The 14,001-nt window shown below is 59.0% G+C and overlaps 1 protein-coding gene across 1 annotated transcript; it reads left to right on the top strand.

Annotated features, from left to right (window-relative positions):
- Window positions 1-903: 903 nt before the first annotated feature.
- NPHS1 (NPHS1 adhesion molecule, nephrin) lies at window positions 904-13,016 on the top strand. The gene is made up of 17 exons (XM_034756937.1): window positions 904-991; window positions 3,437-3,561; window positions 4,294-4,488; window positions 4,772-4,894; window positions 4,994-5,125; window positions 5,467-5,548; window positions 6,144-6,247; window positions 8,826-8,947; window positions 9,360-9,531; window positions 9,756-9,913; window positions 10,261-10,402; window positions 10,852-10,916; window positions 11,309-11,477; window positions 11,763-11,892; window positions 12,100-12,272; window positions 12,481-12,621; window positions 12,826-13,016. Exons 2-17 carry the CDS (start codon window positions 3,501-3,503, stop codon window positions 13,014-13,016), a joined length of 2,160 nt encoding a protein of 719 aa, XP_034612828.1. The 5' UTR covers window positions 904-991; window positions 3,437-3,500.
- The last annotated feature ends 985 nt before the right edge of the window (window positions 13,017-14,001 follow it).

The following is a 14,001-nucleotide window of genomic DNA, read 5'->3' as shown; positions in this document are numbered from 1 at the left end:
TGGCAGGGGTGGTCGGGCATCGGGGTACCTCAGTCCCTCCTGTTCTCTGCCTTGGCACTCAGCAGCTGAGTCTACTAAGGCCTGAAATGCTCCAACCTAAAGTTACGGGGTTCATTATCTGGGGTTCTGTGGTGGCTCCCGGCCTGGGCTCTCCTGGCGCGCCGACTAGACGGTCGGGGGTTGAACTTCATGACACCATGAATGGCGAATATATGGGGGGCAGCGAGGCACGGAGGGCGGGGGATGCAGAGGGGAAGGCGCCTGCACATACAGCCACCAAGCCCTGGCTTTCTGTCCCTACCCCCAAATCCCAGGACAACGCCCCACCCCCACCCCCCCGCCCGCCAGAGCCTGCAGCTCCTGTCTATGTCAGGGCCGGCAGTGGATAGTAGGGGGGACACCCAGGGCCTGGAGCCACCCAAGGCGTGGAAATGCTGTGGACGCTGACGGCTGTAACGCCAGACTGGGCGCCGGGATCCCATCACCTGGGGAACGGGCCCTGGTGTGTGTGTGTGTGTGTGTGTGTGTGTGTATATACGCAGGCATATGGGCATGTATGCTCCTGCTGAATGGAACTAGCCCTGCTCTGTGTATCATAACCCTTGTACTGCTCCTGGCTGCGCGGGATTCTCCTGCAGCTGATCCCTGAGCGGTGGGGTGGGTGGGGGCAATTGCTGAGCTCTTGCCTGAGGAGCTCTGAGCCCAGCCAGCCCCTCGCTTGCCTCTGCCTCATCCTGTAATTAACTGAGCCGCCCTCAGGGACTCCAGCCGCATCCCTGGGCCAGGTTCACAGGCCAGTGGAGGCAGCGCTGGGAGATGTCCCAGCTGGTGCCAGCTGGTGGGAGGGATGGGGGAGGGCAGGGGGCGTCACCCAGGACTGGAATCTCGTCCCTTCCCCTCACTCGGTAGGCAGCCAGAGGCTGGGCACACATGGGCTGGCGTAGCCCCATGGGGATTCTCTTGCCCAGAGCTGTGTGGGCCTGGACACCGGGTGAGTGGGGGGATATGGGGTGGGACAGGCCCGTAGGTCTGATGGGGGGGATACGGGGCTGGATGGGCCCATGGGTCTGTTCCGGGGGGCGGGATGAGGGGCAGAACAGGCCTATTGGTCTGATGGGAGGGGAGAATATGGGGCTGGATGGGCCATGGCTCTGATCAGGGGTGGGAGGGAGTACACGGGGCAGGATGGGCCCATGGCACTGATTGGGGTGGGGGAGAGGAAGCAGGTTACGTCCCCAGCATCTCCCTCCGGCAGCAGGACTGGCCTCCAGGCAGAGGAGATGGGGCACGGCCAGGGGGATGAAGGGCAGTGCGCCCTAGAGCCAGGCAGGGGAGATGGTGCACAGCCAGGGGGATGAAGGGCAGCGCCCCCTAGTGCCAGGTGGGGGAGATGGGGCACGGCCGGGGGGATGAAGGGCAGCAGCCCCTAGAGCCAGGCAGGGCCGGCTCTAGGTTTTTGGCTGCCCCAAGCAAAAAAATTTTTGGCTGCCCCCCACCCCAGCCCTGGGTTCTCTTTTCCCCCCTCCCACCTGCACCCCCTGCCACTCCAGCCCTGGGCTCTCTCTTCCCCCCCACCCCACCCCTTGCTGCCCCAGCTCTGGGCTCTCTCTCCCCCCCCCATCCACACCCCCTGCCGCCCCAGCCGTGGGCTCACCCCCACCAGTGATGACTCTGCCCGCTCCCCCCTCACCTCCAGCCGGTCCAACGCTGGCAGGGTCGGGGAAAGCAGCGTCGGGGAAAGCAGCAGGGCTCCCGGGCCGCGCCTCAGCCCAGGGTCCCTCCATCCAGGGCTCCCGCCTCCAGGACTAGCCGGGACCCGGGAGAGCAGAGCCGGGGGACCGCCCCGGCATGGGGCTGAGGAGCTGGGGCAGGGTAGCCCCAGAGGGAGCGGAGCCCCAGAGAGCGGGACGCAGGCCCCGCACGACAGCGCCCCGCTCTCTATGGCCCCCCTGCTGCTGCTGCTTCTGGCCGCCCTGCCACAGTCCCTGGGTGGCTCAGGCCGCTTCGTTCAACCCCGGCTGCAGCGCTGGGGGCAGCCGCCCTGCGGCCTAGGGTGACCAGATGTCCTGATTTTATAGGGACAGTCCCGATTTTTGAGTCTTTTTCTTATATAGGCGCCTATTACCCCCCACCCCGTCCCAATTTTTCACACTTGCTGTCTGGTCACCCTATGCGGCACCTGCAGGCAGCTCCGTGTGCCCCATGGGGTGTCCCCCAGCCTGAGTGTCCCCCGCTCGAAGCCTGCCCGGCCCAGCCACAAGGTATGCTCACTGCTCCCCCGTGGCGCGAACCGCAGCGCCTACAGGGTGCCCCCCGCGCACGACGTGCTGCTGCTGCCAGGGCCGGCTCTAGGCGTTTGCTGCCGGAAGCACACACACACACACACACACACACAAAAAAAAGGGCCAGAATGCTGCCCTTGAAAATGTGCTGCCCCAAGCATGTGCTTGGTTTGCTGGTGCCTAGAGCCGGCCCTAGAGCCAGGCAGGGGAGATGGGGCACGGCCAGGGGGATGAAGGGCAGCACCCCCTAGAGCCAGGCAGGGGAGATGGGGCAGAGCTGGGGGATGAAGGGCAGCATCCCCTAGCGCCAGGCAGGGGAGATGGGGCATGGCCAGGGGGATGAAGGGCAGCCCCCCCAGGCCAGACGGCAGAAATGCGTCATCACCAGGGGAAGTAGGACAGCATCCATTAGTGCAAGGCTGGAGAGAAGGGGCACAGCGATGGGGATGAACGTCAGCACCCCCTAGCGCCAGGCGGGGAGATGGGTATGGTGAGTGGGATGAAGTGTAGCGCCCTCTAGTGCCAGGCTGGTGAGATGGGGCACGGCCTGGGGGTTGGAGAGCAGTGCCCCATAGCACCAAGCTGGTGAGAAGGGGCACAGCCAGGCATGAAGTGCAGTGCTCCTAGCACCAGGCTGGGGAGAAGGAGGAGAGCTGGGGGATGAAGGGCAGTGCACCCTAGTGCCAGGCTGGTGAGATCGGGGACAGCCGGGGGATGAAGTGTAGTGCCCCCTAGTGCCAGGCTGGGGAGATCGGGGACATCCTCGGGGATGAAGTGTAGCGCCCCCTAGTGCCAGGCTGGGGAGATCAGGGACAGCAGGGGGATGAAGTGTAGTGCCCCCAGGGCACAGCCAGGGGGATGAAGGGCAGTGCCCCCTAGTTCCAGGCTGGTGAGATGGGGCACGGCCTGGGGGGATGAAGAGCAGTGCCCCATAGTGCCAAGCTGGGGAGAAGGGGCACAGCCAGGCGTGAAGTTCAGAGCCCCCTAGCGCCAGGTGGGGAGATGGGGCTTTGCCAGGGGATGAAGGGCAGTGCTCCCTAGAGACAGCCTGGGGAGAAGGAACATGGCTGGGGGGAGGAAGGTAGTACCCCCTAGTGCCAGGCTGGGAAGATGGGACACAGTTGTATTTCAGTATATCTCCAATTGTATTTCAGATTCACAACCATCCACAGTGGTCCCAGTTTATCCTCCCAACCTGTCCCAGGAGCACTGGTGGGGATGGTGTCCAAGGGACCAGTCACCACATTCCTCTGTCTTCTCCTTGGTGCCTTCACAAGAGGTGAGAGAACTTCCGCCGATGTTCTCTGCAGATGATTATCTCCAAGTAGTGACAGCAGCCAGACACGGACCGACTCTCCCCTGCCACCCAGCCACCTGTTCCCCATTGCTCACAGCTCTCCCAAACAAAATCCTGCCAGGCTGAAGTTTTCCATGATGGGTCTCGCTCCAGAAGGCACCTTTTTTGGGAAGTTTCATTCAAATCTGTCTGAGCTTTTCTGAGTTACAACCAGAGGATCCCAAGCCCCAAAAGTCATCAGTGTTGGGTTTTTTTGCCCAGCTTTCACGCCAAAACACCTGTACCAATTTCTTTCAAACTTGGCTTGTTTTGGAGCTCTCACTGGCATCTAAACAAGCCAAGCAGGATGAGAAATGGAATAAGGGGATTTAAAGTTACGGATATTTCCATCTCTATTTCCACCAATGATCCCATCAGAAATTTTGCATGTAAGTCAATTGAGAAAATCTGGGCCAATTTCTTTCAATCTTGGCTCACTTTGGAGTTCACAGAAAGATCTGAAGAACAGGCCAAGTTGGATGAAAATGGAACAAAGGATTTAAAGTAACATGGTGCTTCAGCATATTGTATCTTTCTGAGCTTGGGCAAGAAGGTGGGCCAGAGTGGGGGATTCTGGTGTGTGATTTCCTGGAATAATTAATTAATACTCAATTTTGACATGAAATCTTTAAAAATTGGAGGTTAATTAAGTCCCTCCTGTGTTTCCTCTCCCAGGGGCCAGCACCCAGCAGGCTTTCACAGTGGAGCCAGATAACATCACAGTCCTGGAAGGGGCCGTGGCTATCTTGCAGTGCGTGGTGGACAATCCCTCAGGCGTGGTCCAGTGGGTGAAGGATGGGTTGCTGCTAGGACCAGACACAAACATCCCCAGCTTCCCCCGCTACAGTATGATGGGAGACCCCAGCAAAGGCGAGTGGGTGGTCTGGCCTCCAGACAGCCAGATGGGGCTAAATGCGTCTATCCCTCCCACCCCCACTTCAGCCATTGTGGCTGTGAACCAGCTCTGGGGACACCTGTGTGTGTGAGAGCCCTGACTGGCCCAGTTCTAGGACTCCTGGGTTCTGTCCCTGGCTCTGGAGGGGAGTGAGGTCTAGTCGCTAGAGCGGGGCTGGGAGCCAGGAGCAGAGCCAGCACAGAACCCAGGCATCCGGGCCGTATAGATTCACCATTCCCTCTGTGTCCTGCCCAGCAGGGGAGCACCACCTGCGGATCGTGGACAGCCGGCTGGCAGACGACGGGGACTATGAGTGCCAGGCGGGGCGCTCCAAGGAGAGCCCAGGCATCGTGTCGCACACGGCACTGCTCAGTGTGCTGGGTGAGCTGCCAGGCTGGGGGTGGGAGGGTAACCTTAGCTCTGGGGAGCTGGGGGAGGGGTGACTCTTCAGGGCCATTCCTCCTTTCCCCTCCCCCGCAGTGCCTCCCAAGACACCTGTCTTCAAGGAGTACGAGGTCAACAGCACCGTGACCTGGGTGGCCGGCGTGGAGTACACGGTGACCTGCAGTGCCGGGGACGCCAAGCCGGCTGCGGAGATTTCCTTCAGCAAGAGTGAGTGCCCCCCGTGGGTCTGATTGGGTGGGGGGGGGCTGGGCTGGAGAGGCCCATGAGTCTGATCAGGGGGGGATGGGCTGGAGGGGCCCATGGGTCTGATCAGGGAGGGGGGACTGGGCTATTATATAAGACCAGCACTCACCGTGTTGGACCATAACGTGAGAGGTTCTTTCTTTTTCCATATACACCCCTCTATCTAATCCAGCCCATCCCCTGGTATCTGGGCATCTCTCCCCAGGGTGCGCGGCTGTGGGGGTGCCCTCAGCAATGCTGTTATATATTGGCCGGGGTGGGAGTGCTGGGAACCCCCCTTCCCTCACGATCCCTCCCGCCCCCAGGTGGCAGCCCCCTCCCCGACGTGTCACACCAGGTGCACTCCGGGTCCAGCGAGAAGCTCTCCAGCACCATTGCCGTGCTCAGGTGAGAGGGTCCAGGGGATGCCCCCCCCATTGAAGCAGGGGGGCCCTGACTTAGCCCAGGGGGTCGCCAGCCAGGTGCCCCCAGTGCCCCTTTGAGACACCAGCGCAGTGCCCCCTTCCCGCCCCACCTCCGCTAGGAGACCTGAGCCCTCTACAGCTCTGCCAGTGCCCTTCACTCCCGACCTGCAGCCCCTGCCAGCCCAGCCCTGGGCTTCTCCCTCGCCCCCAGCTCTGCTGGTGCCCCTCACTCCCAACCTGCAGCCCCTTGTAGGTGCTAGTTCAGGGTGGGCAAACTTTTTGGCCCGAGGACCACATTGGGGTTGCGAAACTGTATGGAGGGCCGGGTAGGGCAGGCTGTGCCTCCCCAAACAGCCTGGGCCCCGCCCCCTATCCGCCCCCTCCCACTTTCCGCCCCTTGACTGCCCCCCTCAGAACCCCCGACCCATCCAACCCCCCTGCTCCTTGTCCCTTGACTGGCCAGAGTGCTGGTGGCGTGGCAAGCTGAGGCTCCGGGGGAGGGGAGACAGCAGGGGAGGGGGCCGTAGTTTGCCCACCTCTGCGTTAGTTGGTATAGCCCGTTCCCCTTCTGTCCCCAGGGTCACCCCACAGAGCTTGGACAACGGGAAGCGTCTGATCTGTGCAGCCACAAATGAGGCCGTCTCGGCCGCTGTGGTGGCTGGCTTCACTATGAACATCTTGTGTAAGTAACGCCCACCATGCCCTGGGCATCCCTCCAATCTCTGTGGGGACTCACTCCCAGCTGGGGACACCAATGAAAGGGTTAAAAAGATCCCCACAGCCATATTCTCCTGCATATACATCAACTCCACCTATCAGCTGACCCTCAATGGCTCCCCACTTAAAATATAAGCCTCACCCTTTTCTCTTCTGGGTGTCTCCCCTTCCATAGCCTGCACCCAGCTGTAGTGTTTGCCTCTGACTCTTCCTATTTGCAGGCTTTCTGTTTACTACAATTAACTCATCAAGGAGACTGTATATAAATCGACCCCTCAGCCATTAACCCTTAGGAAAATGGGGAGTCAAAGATCAGGAGGTGACATTTATATAAGTCAACCCTCAATGGCTCACCCTTAAAACAATGAGGTCCTGGAGACTCCTGTTGGCTCATGTATATAAGTCCACCTCTCAAAGTTTAACCCTTCGGACAATGAGGCTACAAAGACCTGTGTATATAAGTTGGCCCTTCAATGTTTAACTGTTAGAACAATGGGGATTGGAAGACAAGGAACATCACTGAAGGAGGAGTGGGGGATGAGTTGGGTCTAGTATTTCAGTTGACCCCTCAACCTGTCTATGGTGCCCTGAGGAGGTGACTCATTGGTAATCCCTAGAGCAGTGGTTCCCAAACTGGGGTTCACGAAATGTTACAGGGGGTTCTCAGGAAAAAATTCCCTAATGGCGGACAGAGCTGTCCCTAGGGACCCCAAGCAGCACTTTGCCAGCAGCCCGGAGCCCCGGGACTTCCAAGAACTAACCAGATCAAAGCAAGCATATCTATCACACTGAGGAGATTTAAACTTCAAGACTCCTTATAAGAAATGGAAAGGGAGGTGGATATTTTTTGCTGTTTTTAAAATTAAATAGGCAGCTAGTATTGTTTTTAAAATTATTATCAAGAACAAGTTTAAGCTTTGTTGTAACATGGGTTTTTGCGTGTACTGCTCAAGACCTGAATGCTTGTGTAGGAGGAACTCTGAGTTGGCTTCTTAAATATCTTCGTGCTGTTTCACATCTGATACTTCTTGATGAAACATAGGAGCCTTGTCTTATAACAGGCTTATTCAAAGTGATACAAGCTACAAAAGTAAGATCTTGGAACAGAGTTGCCATTTTCATAATGTAATACAAATACAGTAATGATAAATAATAATAAATAGTGTGTAATAAGCATGACATAAAAACAAATTTTATATTTCCAAGATCACTACTTTTATTATGGTGAAGGAGAAAATCCCTGGAAATATTCATTTTTAGGAGGGGGTTCGCGAGACTTGATATTTTAGTGAAAGGGATTGACAGGTTGTTAAAGTTTGGGAACCACTGCCCTAGAGCAATGATTTTCTGAAGAGCTGAAGTTGGCCCATGGATGTAATTTGAGCCCTCAGAACCAGCTGTGGAATCCCTTCACTCTATAAGCTGAGCCTTTCCGTGATCAACTCTCAGGAGAATGAGGGGTCAGCTGTCGTGTATATAAACTGGACTCTCACCTCTTAACCCCTAGAACCCTGAGGAGTTGGGGGCCTGTGTCTCAGTCAACCCCTTCTCAGTTACTCCTTAAAGCAATGGCGAGTCAAAGCTGAGGATGTGACCATCACCCCACCACCATTAATTTCACTCCCTATATAAGTCGACCCTCTTAACCATCAACCCTTAGAAGATTGAGGTTCTGAAGGGGAAGAGCTGAACATATATAAGTCGACCCTTCAATAAGTAATGCTGAGAGTACCAAGGAGCTGTATTTTGAGTATATGTCGACCCCTCAACCGTTAACCCTATGAGTGCTAGAGATGAAATGGGTATATAAGGCCAAACCCTAACCATTAACCCATACCGCACCAAGGAGCCAGAGATGCTAGGAGGGTCTATCTCTAGCTGGCTCGGGGAACATGGGATACATTGGTATGGGGTTGGAGGGGGTGGGGAATTCTCCCTGCTCCAACCCTACTCTGGGGAAACCCAGAGGCATGGGGCTCTGCCCCCAGTTGGCGAAGGGGGTGGGGGAGATTATTTGATGGGGGGGGGGATTCCATGTCTGCTTGTCTCCCAGCATGAGAGTCATTAGGCAGCTCGTTAATCAGCCTAATTACGCACCCAGCACCCCGGGCTGTTCCCCTCCCCAAGCACCCTGATGAGCGAGCAGCTGCAGGGGGCCCCAGGTCATGGAGGGGGCCCAGCAGTGGGGAGAGGACCGTGTATGTTTCACGCATCCTTCCCATCCCTTTGTCTGTCCAGGTCCACCCCCTTCTCTGTCTCCTCACCACCACCTCCCTTCTGTTCCGATGCCCCAAGTCAGCTCCCTGCCCATACTGTCCCCCACCCCCACAGCTACAAGATCTGTCTGCCCTCCGGAGCGGGGTGGGAGGCAGCATATTTCAGCTCCAATTGACTGGGGGCATCTATGCCCGCCTCCCCAGCTGGCCCCACTGACTCCCCACCCCGGTGGCAGGACATGGCACTGTCATGTCACAAGGGGGTGCCCCTGAGAACAGGCTGCGCCTGGGTTCCCCCACCACCCATCCTTGTCTCTTCCCCCCCAGTCCCACCTCAGCCACCCACCATTGAAGGATACAAACGCCCCGAAATCAAAGCTGGAGAGACCCTGAAACTCATCTGCATCTCGCTGAGCGGGAACCCACTGGCCACGCTGCAATGGCTAAAGGTAACAAGGAGAACAGACAGCGGGGGGCTGCGGGTCAGGAGTGAGGGGCACCTGGGGGAGCCCAGGGCTGGGCTAGCAGGGGCTGCAGGTCAGGAGTGAGGAGCACTGGTAGAGCTGTGGGGGAAAGCCCAGGGCTGGGCTAGGAGGGGCTGTGGGTTGTGAGTGAGGGGCACCAGCAGAGCTAGTGGGAGCAGGGCTTGGCTACCAGAGGGCTGCAGGTCAGGAGTGAGGGACACTGGCAGAGCTGTGGTGGGGGGATCCCAGGGCTGGGCTAGCAGGGGCTGCAGGTCGGGAGTGAGGAGCACTGGTAGACCTGTGGGGGAAAGCCCAGGGCTGGGCTAGCAAGGGGCTATGGGTCAGGAGTGAGGGACACCGGCAGAGCCGTGGGGGATGCTAGCCTATGTTCCCGCAGAACGGGAATGTGATTTCCACCAGCTGGGAGACGGAGGATGCCAGCAGCGCCTCCCGCAGCCTCCTGACGCTCAGCATCAAACCCGAGGACAACGGGGCTCAGCTGCGCTGCGAAGCCATGAACCAGGTGTCGCCCCTGCCCCTGGTGGCCAGCGTCACCCTGCGTGTGGTCTGTGAGTGCCCCCCCCCCCCCCCCCCCCTGCGCCCCCCCGTGCCCCCTGCTGGCCAGCGTCACCCTGTGTGTGGTCTGTGACTGCCCCCCACACAGCGCCCCCTGCTGGATTAGGCTGGGTCAGGCTGGAGTAGCCGGGAGTAGGGAGCTCCTTCCAAACCAGTGCCCCCATGCCCCCCTGGCAGTGGCTGGGTCTGCAGTTCTGAGATCTCTCCCCCTCCCCAGTTCTCCCCACAGAGGTTTCCATCCTGGGCTCCAGCAGTACCCCGGAGAACAAGCAGATCTCGCTGTCCTGCTCCACCACCCCCAGCAACCCCCCGGTGCAGCTGCGCTGGTGGCTGGGCTGGCGGGAGCTCACCACCACTGAGGTCACCGTCACCGAGGTCAGTGCCCAGCTACGGCCCCCCAGAGCTGCCCCGCCTGCTGTCCCCATGGCTACCACAGGGGGAGACATTGAGTCAGGGGAAACTGGGAGGGGCTGGGAGCCAGGACTCCTGGGTTCTCTCCCTGAATCTTTTGTGAATTTCAATGAGCTCCTCCCGTTATGGGTACTTCAGTTTCCCTCTCTGCGTAACAATAGTGAATATCCCATTCCCTGCCCTCTAAGCGGCACCCTGGGACAGATCAGGGCCAGAGCCCCCTGGAGGGAACAGGCCCTGGGCCCCATTCCCTGCCCCCAAGCCCGCCAGGCCCCAGGAGCAGGGGCTGGGTGCCGGGTTCTCTTCCACAGGCAGCGCACGGCGGGACAGTGACCGTCTCCAACCTGACACACATGGCCCGGCGCGAAGAGAACGGGCTGCCCCTCACCTGCGAGGCCTTCAACGAGGTTGTGCTCTTCACCCGCAGCACCAGTCTGCCCCTCAGCGTGAAGTGTGAGCCCCCACCCAGGGCAGGGGGGTGCCAATGAGTGGTGGGGCTGAGCAGGCTGCGAGGGGGCGGGAGGAGGGCTAGAGGAAGGGGAGGGGGCAGGGAGGGATGAGGGGGCAATGGGGGAGGAGGGATAGTGGGGTGAGGCTGGAGTGAGAGCAGAGGGGGCTGGGGGCAGAAGAAGTGGAGGACCGGAGGTGGGGAAACGCCTCCTGTGGAGACTTAAGACCCCCTCAAGTCCCCACCTATGTGGAAGCCCCACCCACCAGCAACCCCATCCCATATCACCCCAGCCTGGGGCGCATGGCCAGACCTACAGATGGAGAGGGATCCTGGGGAAGGGGGGTCTGCACCCCCTGTGATGCTGTTGGGGAGGGGGGGTGCTGACACAGGTTGTCATGGCAATACAGGAGTTGATTGACATTAACCCTCTTTTTGTTCCCCATCCCCCTAGACCCACCCCAGAAGGTTTGGATTGAGGCCCCGCCCCCTGACAGCCGATTCCGGGCTGGCACTAAGGTCAGGCTGACCTGCTTTGCCAGTGGGGGGAATCCGGCCCCCCGCCTCGTCTGGATCAAGGTCATGGGGGGCACCAGGCCATGGGGAGCTCAGCAGGGGGCACTGTGCTGCGAGGAGCGGGGCGGGGGGCTCAGCAGGGGAGGCTGTGCTGCGGAGAGTGGGGCGGAGAGCTCAATGGGGAGGGCTGTGCTGCGAGGAGTGGGGCTGTAGCACTGTGCTGCGGGCAGTGGGGTGGGGGGCTCAGTGTGGGGCAGTCTCCCTTTGGAATGAAACCCACCCTAGCCCAGAGCCCTACCCATGGGGCGTTCTATGCAGCTGTTTCCCAGCTGCCCTGCCCCAGAGGTGGCTGCATCTCTGGGTTGCTCACTGGGCTCTGGGCTGTCTCCCGACAGGACACCAAGTCCCTCAAGGAGGGGACCCAGGTGGCCTCCGGCAAGATCGTCTCCAAAGAGCTGATCCTGACCACTAGCCCCAGCGACAACCTGGCCATCTACCGCTGCAACGCCTCCAACGACGGCAAGAGCCCAGCGCTCACGGCCCAGACCCGCCTCCGCATCCAGTGTGCGTCCTTGGGCCGGAGGAGGGGCGGGGGGGGCGGGGAGGGGTGGTCTGTACACAAGGCGGAGTCAAGTAAACCCACCCCTTAAGGGCACAGCACTCCCATTGGGTGGTGACAGCAACGCACCTAGGGTGACCAGACAGCAAGTGTGAAAAATCAGGATGGGGGGGGAATAGGAGCCTATATAAGAAAAAGACCCCAAAATCAGGACTGCCCCTATAAAATCAGGACATCTGGTCACCCTACACCAGTCTCAGTTCTGCCCCTTTTCTCCCCCCCCCACCCAGTTCCCCCCATAGACGTGAAGATCACGACCATGGCCAAAGAGGTGCGACGTGGCCAGACACTGACCCTGACCTGCGTCACCGGCAGCAGCAACCCCTTCGCCACCCTGGCCTGGTTCAAGGACGCAGAGAAGTAAGAGAGGGTGCCCCTCACTCCTGACCTGCAGCCCCCTGCTGTCCCAGCCCTGGGCTCCCCCCACCTGGCTTTGCCGGTACCCCTCAGTCCTGACCCACAGCCCCCTGCTGTCCCAGCCCTGGGCTCCCCCCCACCTGGCTCTGCTGGTGCCCCTCACTCCTGACCCGCAGCCCCCTGCTGTCCCGTCTTGTGCTGCTCTTTCAGGCTGAAGGGTGTGGATCTGGGCCAGAAGCCGGCAGAGTTCGGGGGTCTCTCCACCTCGGGGAAGGTGACCCTGGTAGTGTCATCCTCTGACAATGGTCAGCGGGTGACGTGCCAGGCCTACAGCTCCATCCTGGCTGAGGCAGTCAACACCTTCTACAAGCTCAACATCCTGTGTGAGAGCTTCCCCTGCCTGGGGATAGGGAGCACCGTGCTGCAGGGAGGGGTGGGGGCTCAGCAGGGGGCGCTGTGCTGCGGGGAGCAGGGCAAGGGCTCAGCAGGGGGCGCTGTGCTGCAGGGAGGGGATGGGGGCTCAGCAGGGGGCGCTGTGCTGCGGGGAGCAGGGCCGGGGATCAGTTGCTGCTGCCCCCTGTGTGGCCCCAGATCCCCCCGAGTTCTCGTCGGAGCAGCCGGCTGTGGCCCAGGGTGTGGAACATGGAGCCGTGGAGCTGCCCCTGCACGTCTCCGCCAACCCCCCCAAATTGAACTGCAGCTGGAGCTTCCGTGGGAAGGTGCTGAGACCAGGTGTGTGTGGAGGGGTGCTGAGACCAAGTGTGTGTGTGTAGGGGGGAGGCGCTGAGACCAAGTGGGGGGGGGGGGGTGGGGACCGGGGGGGGGGGCAGGGGGGGCGCTGAGGCCAGGTGGGGGGGGGGGCTCCGGGGGGGCGCTGTCCCTGCCCAAGCTGGGCATAGTGTTCCCGCATGACTCCTCCCTCTGTCTCTCTCACAGAGGGGTCCCCCCGGCACCACCTGCGAGCAGGGGGCAGCCTGGCCATTTGGAACCTGAGTCGAGCCGACATGGGTCAGTACCGGGCACGGTGCCAGAACCCCGAGGGGCAGAACGAGACCCACCTCCACCTGGATGTGCACTGTGAGTTCCACCCCCCCACCCCGCTGCCCCCGACCTCAGTGCCCCCATAAGAACGTAAGAACATAAGAACGGCTGTACCGGGTCAGACCAAAGGTCCATCTAGCCCAGTATCCTGTCTACCGACAGTGGCCAATGCCAGGTGCCCCAGAGGGAGTGGACCACAGGCCATGATCAAGTGATCTCTCTCCTGCCATCCATCTCCATCCTCTGACAAACAGAGGCTAGGGACACCATTCCTTACCCGTCCTGGCTAATAGCCATTAATGGACTTAACCACTATGAATTTATCCAGTTCTCTTTTAAACGCTGTTATAGTCCTAACCTTCACAACCTCCTCAGGCAAGGAGTTCCACAAGTTGACTGTGCGCTGGGTGAAGAAGAACTTCCTTGTATTTGTATTTAAACCTGCTGCCTATTAATTTCATTTGGTGACCCCTAGTTCTTGTATTATGGGAATAAGTAAATAACTTTTCCTTATCCACTTTTTCCACATCACTGATGATTTTATATACCTCTATCATATCTCTCCTTAGTCTCCTCTTTTCCAAGCTGAAGAGTCCTAGCCTCTTTAATCTCTCCTCATATGGGACCCGTTCCAAACCCCTAATCATTTTAGTTGCCCTTTTCTGAACCTTTTCTAGTGCCAGTATGTCTTTTTTCAGATGAGGAGACCACATCTGTACGCAGTATTCGAGATGTGGGCATACCATCGATTTATATAAGGGCAATAATATATTCTCAGTCTTATTCTCTATCCCCTTTTAAATGATCCCTAAACTCCTGTTTGCTTTTTTGACCGCCTCTGCACACTGCGCGGACATCTTCAGAGAACTATCCACGATGACTCCAAGATCTTTTTCCTGACTTGTTGTAGCTAAATTAGCCCCTATCATATTGTATGTATAGTTGGAGTTATTTTTTCCAGTGTGCAGAGGCGGGCAAAAAAGCAAACAGGATGTTAGGGATCATTAAAAAGGGGATAGAGAATAAGACTGAGAATATATTATTGCCCTTATATAAATCGATGGTACGCCC

This window comes from Trachemys scripta, chromosome 24 (genome assembly GCF_013100865.1).
Source record: "Trachemys scripta elegans isolate TJP31775 chromosome 24, CAS_Tse_1.0, whole genome shotgun sequence".
NCBI lineage: Eukaryota > Metazoa > Chordata > Testudines > Emydidae > Trachemys > Trachemys scripta.
The sequence above is the reverse complement of the archived record's forward strand: the minus strand, read 5'-3'. Positions and strand labels throughout refer to the sequence as shown.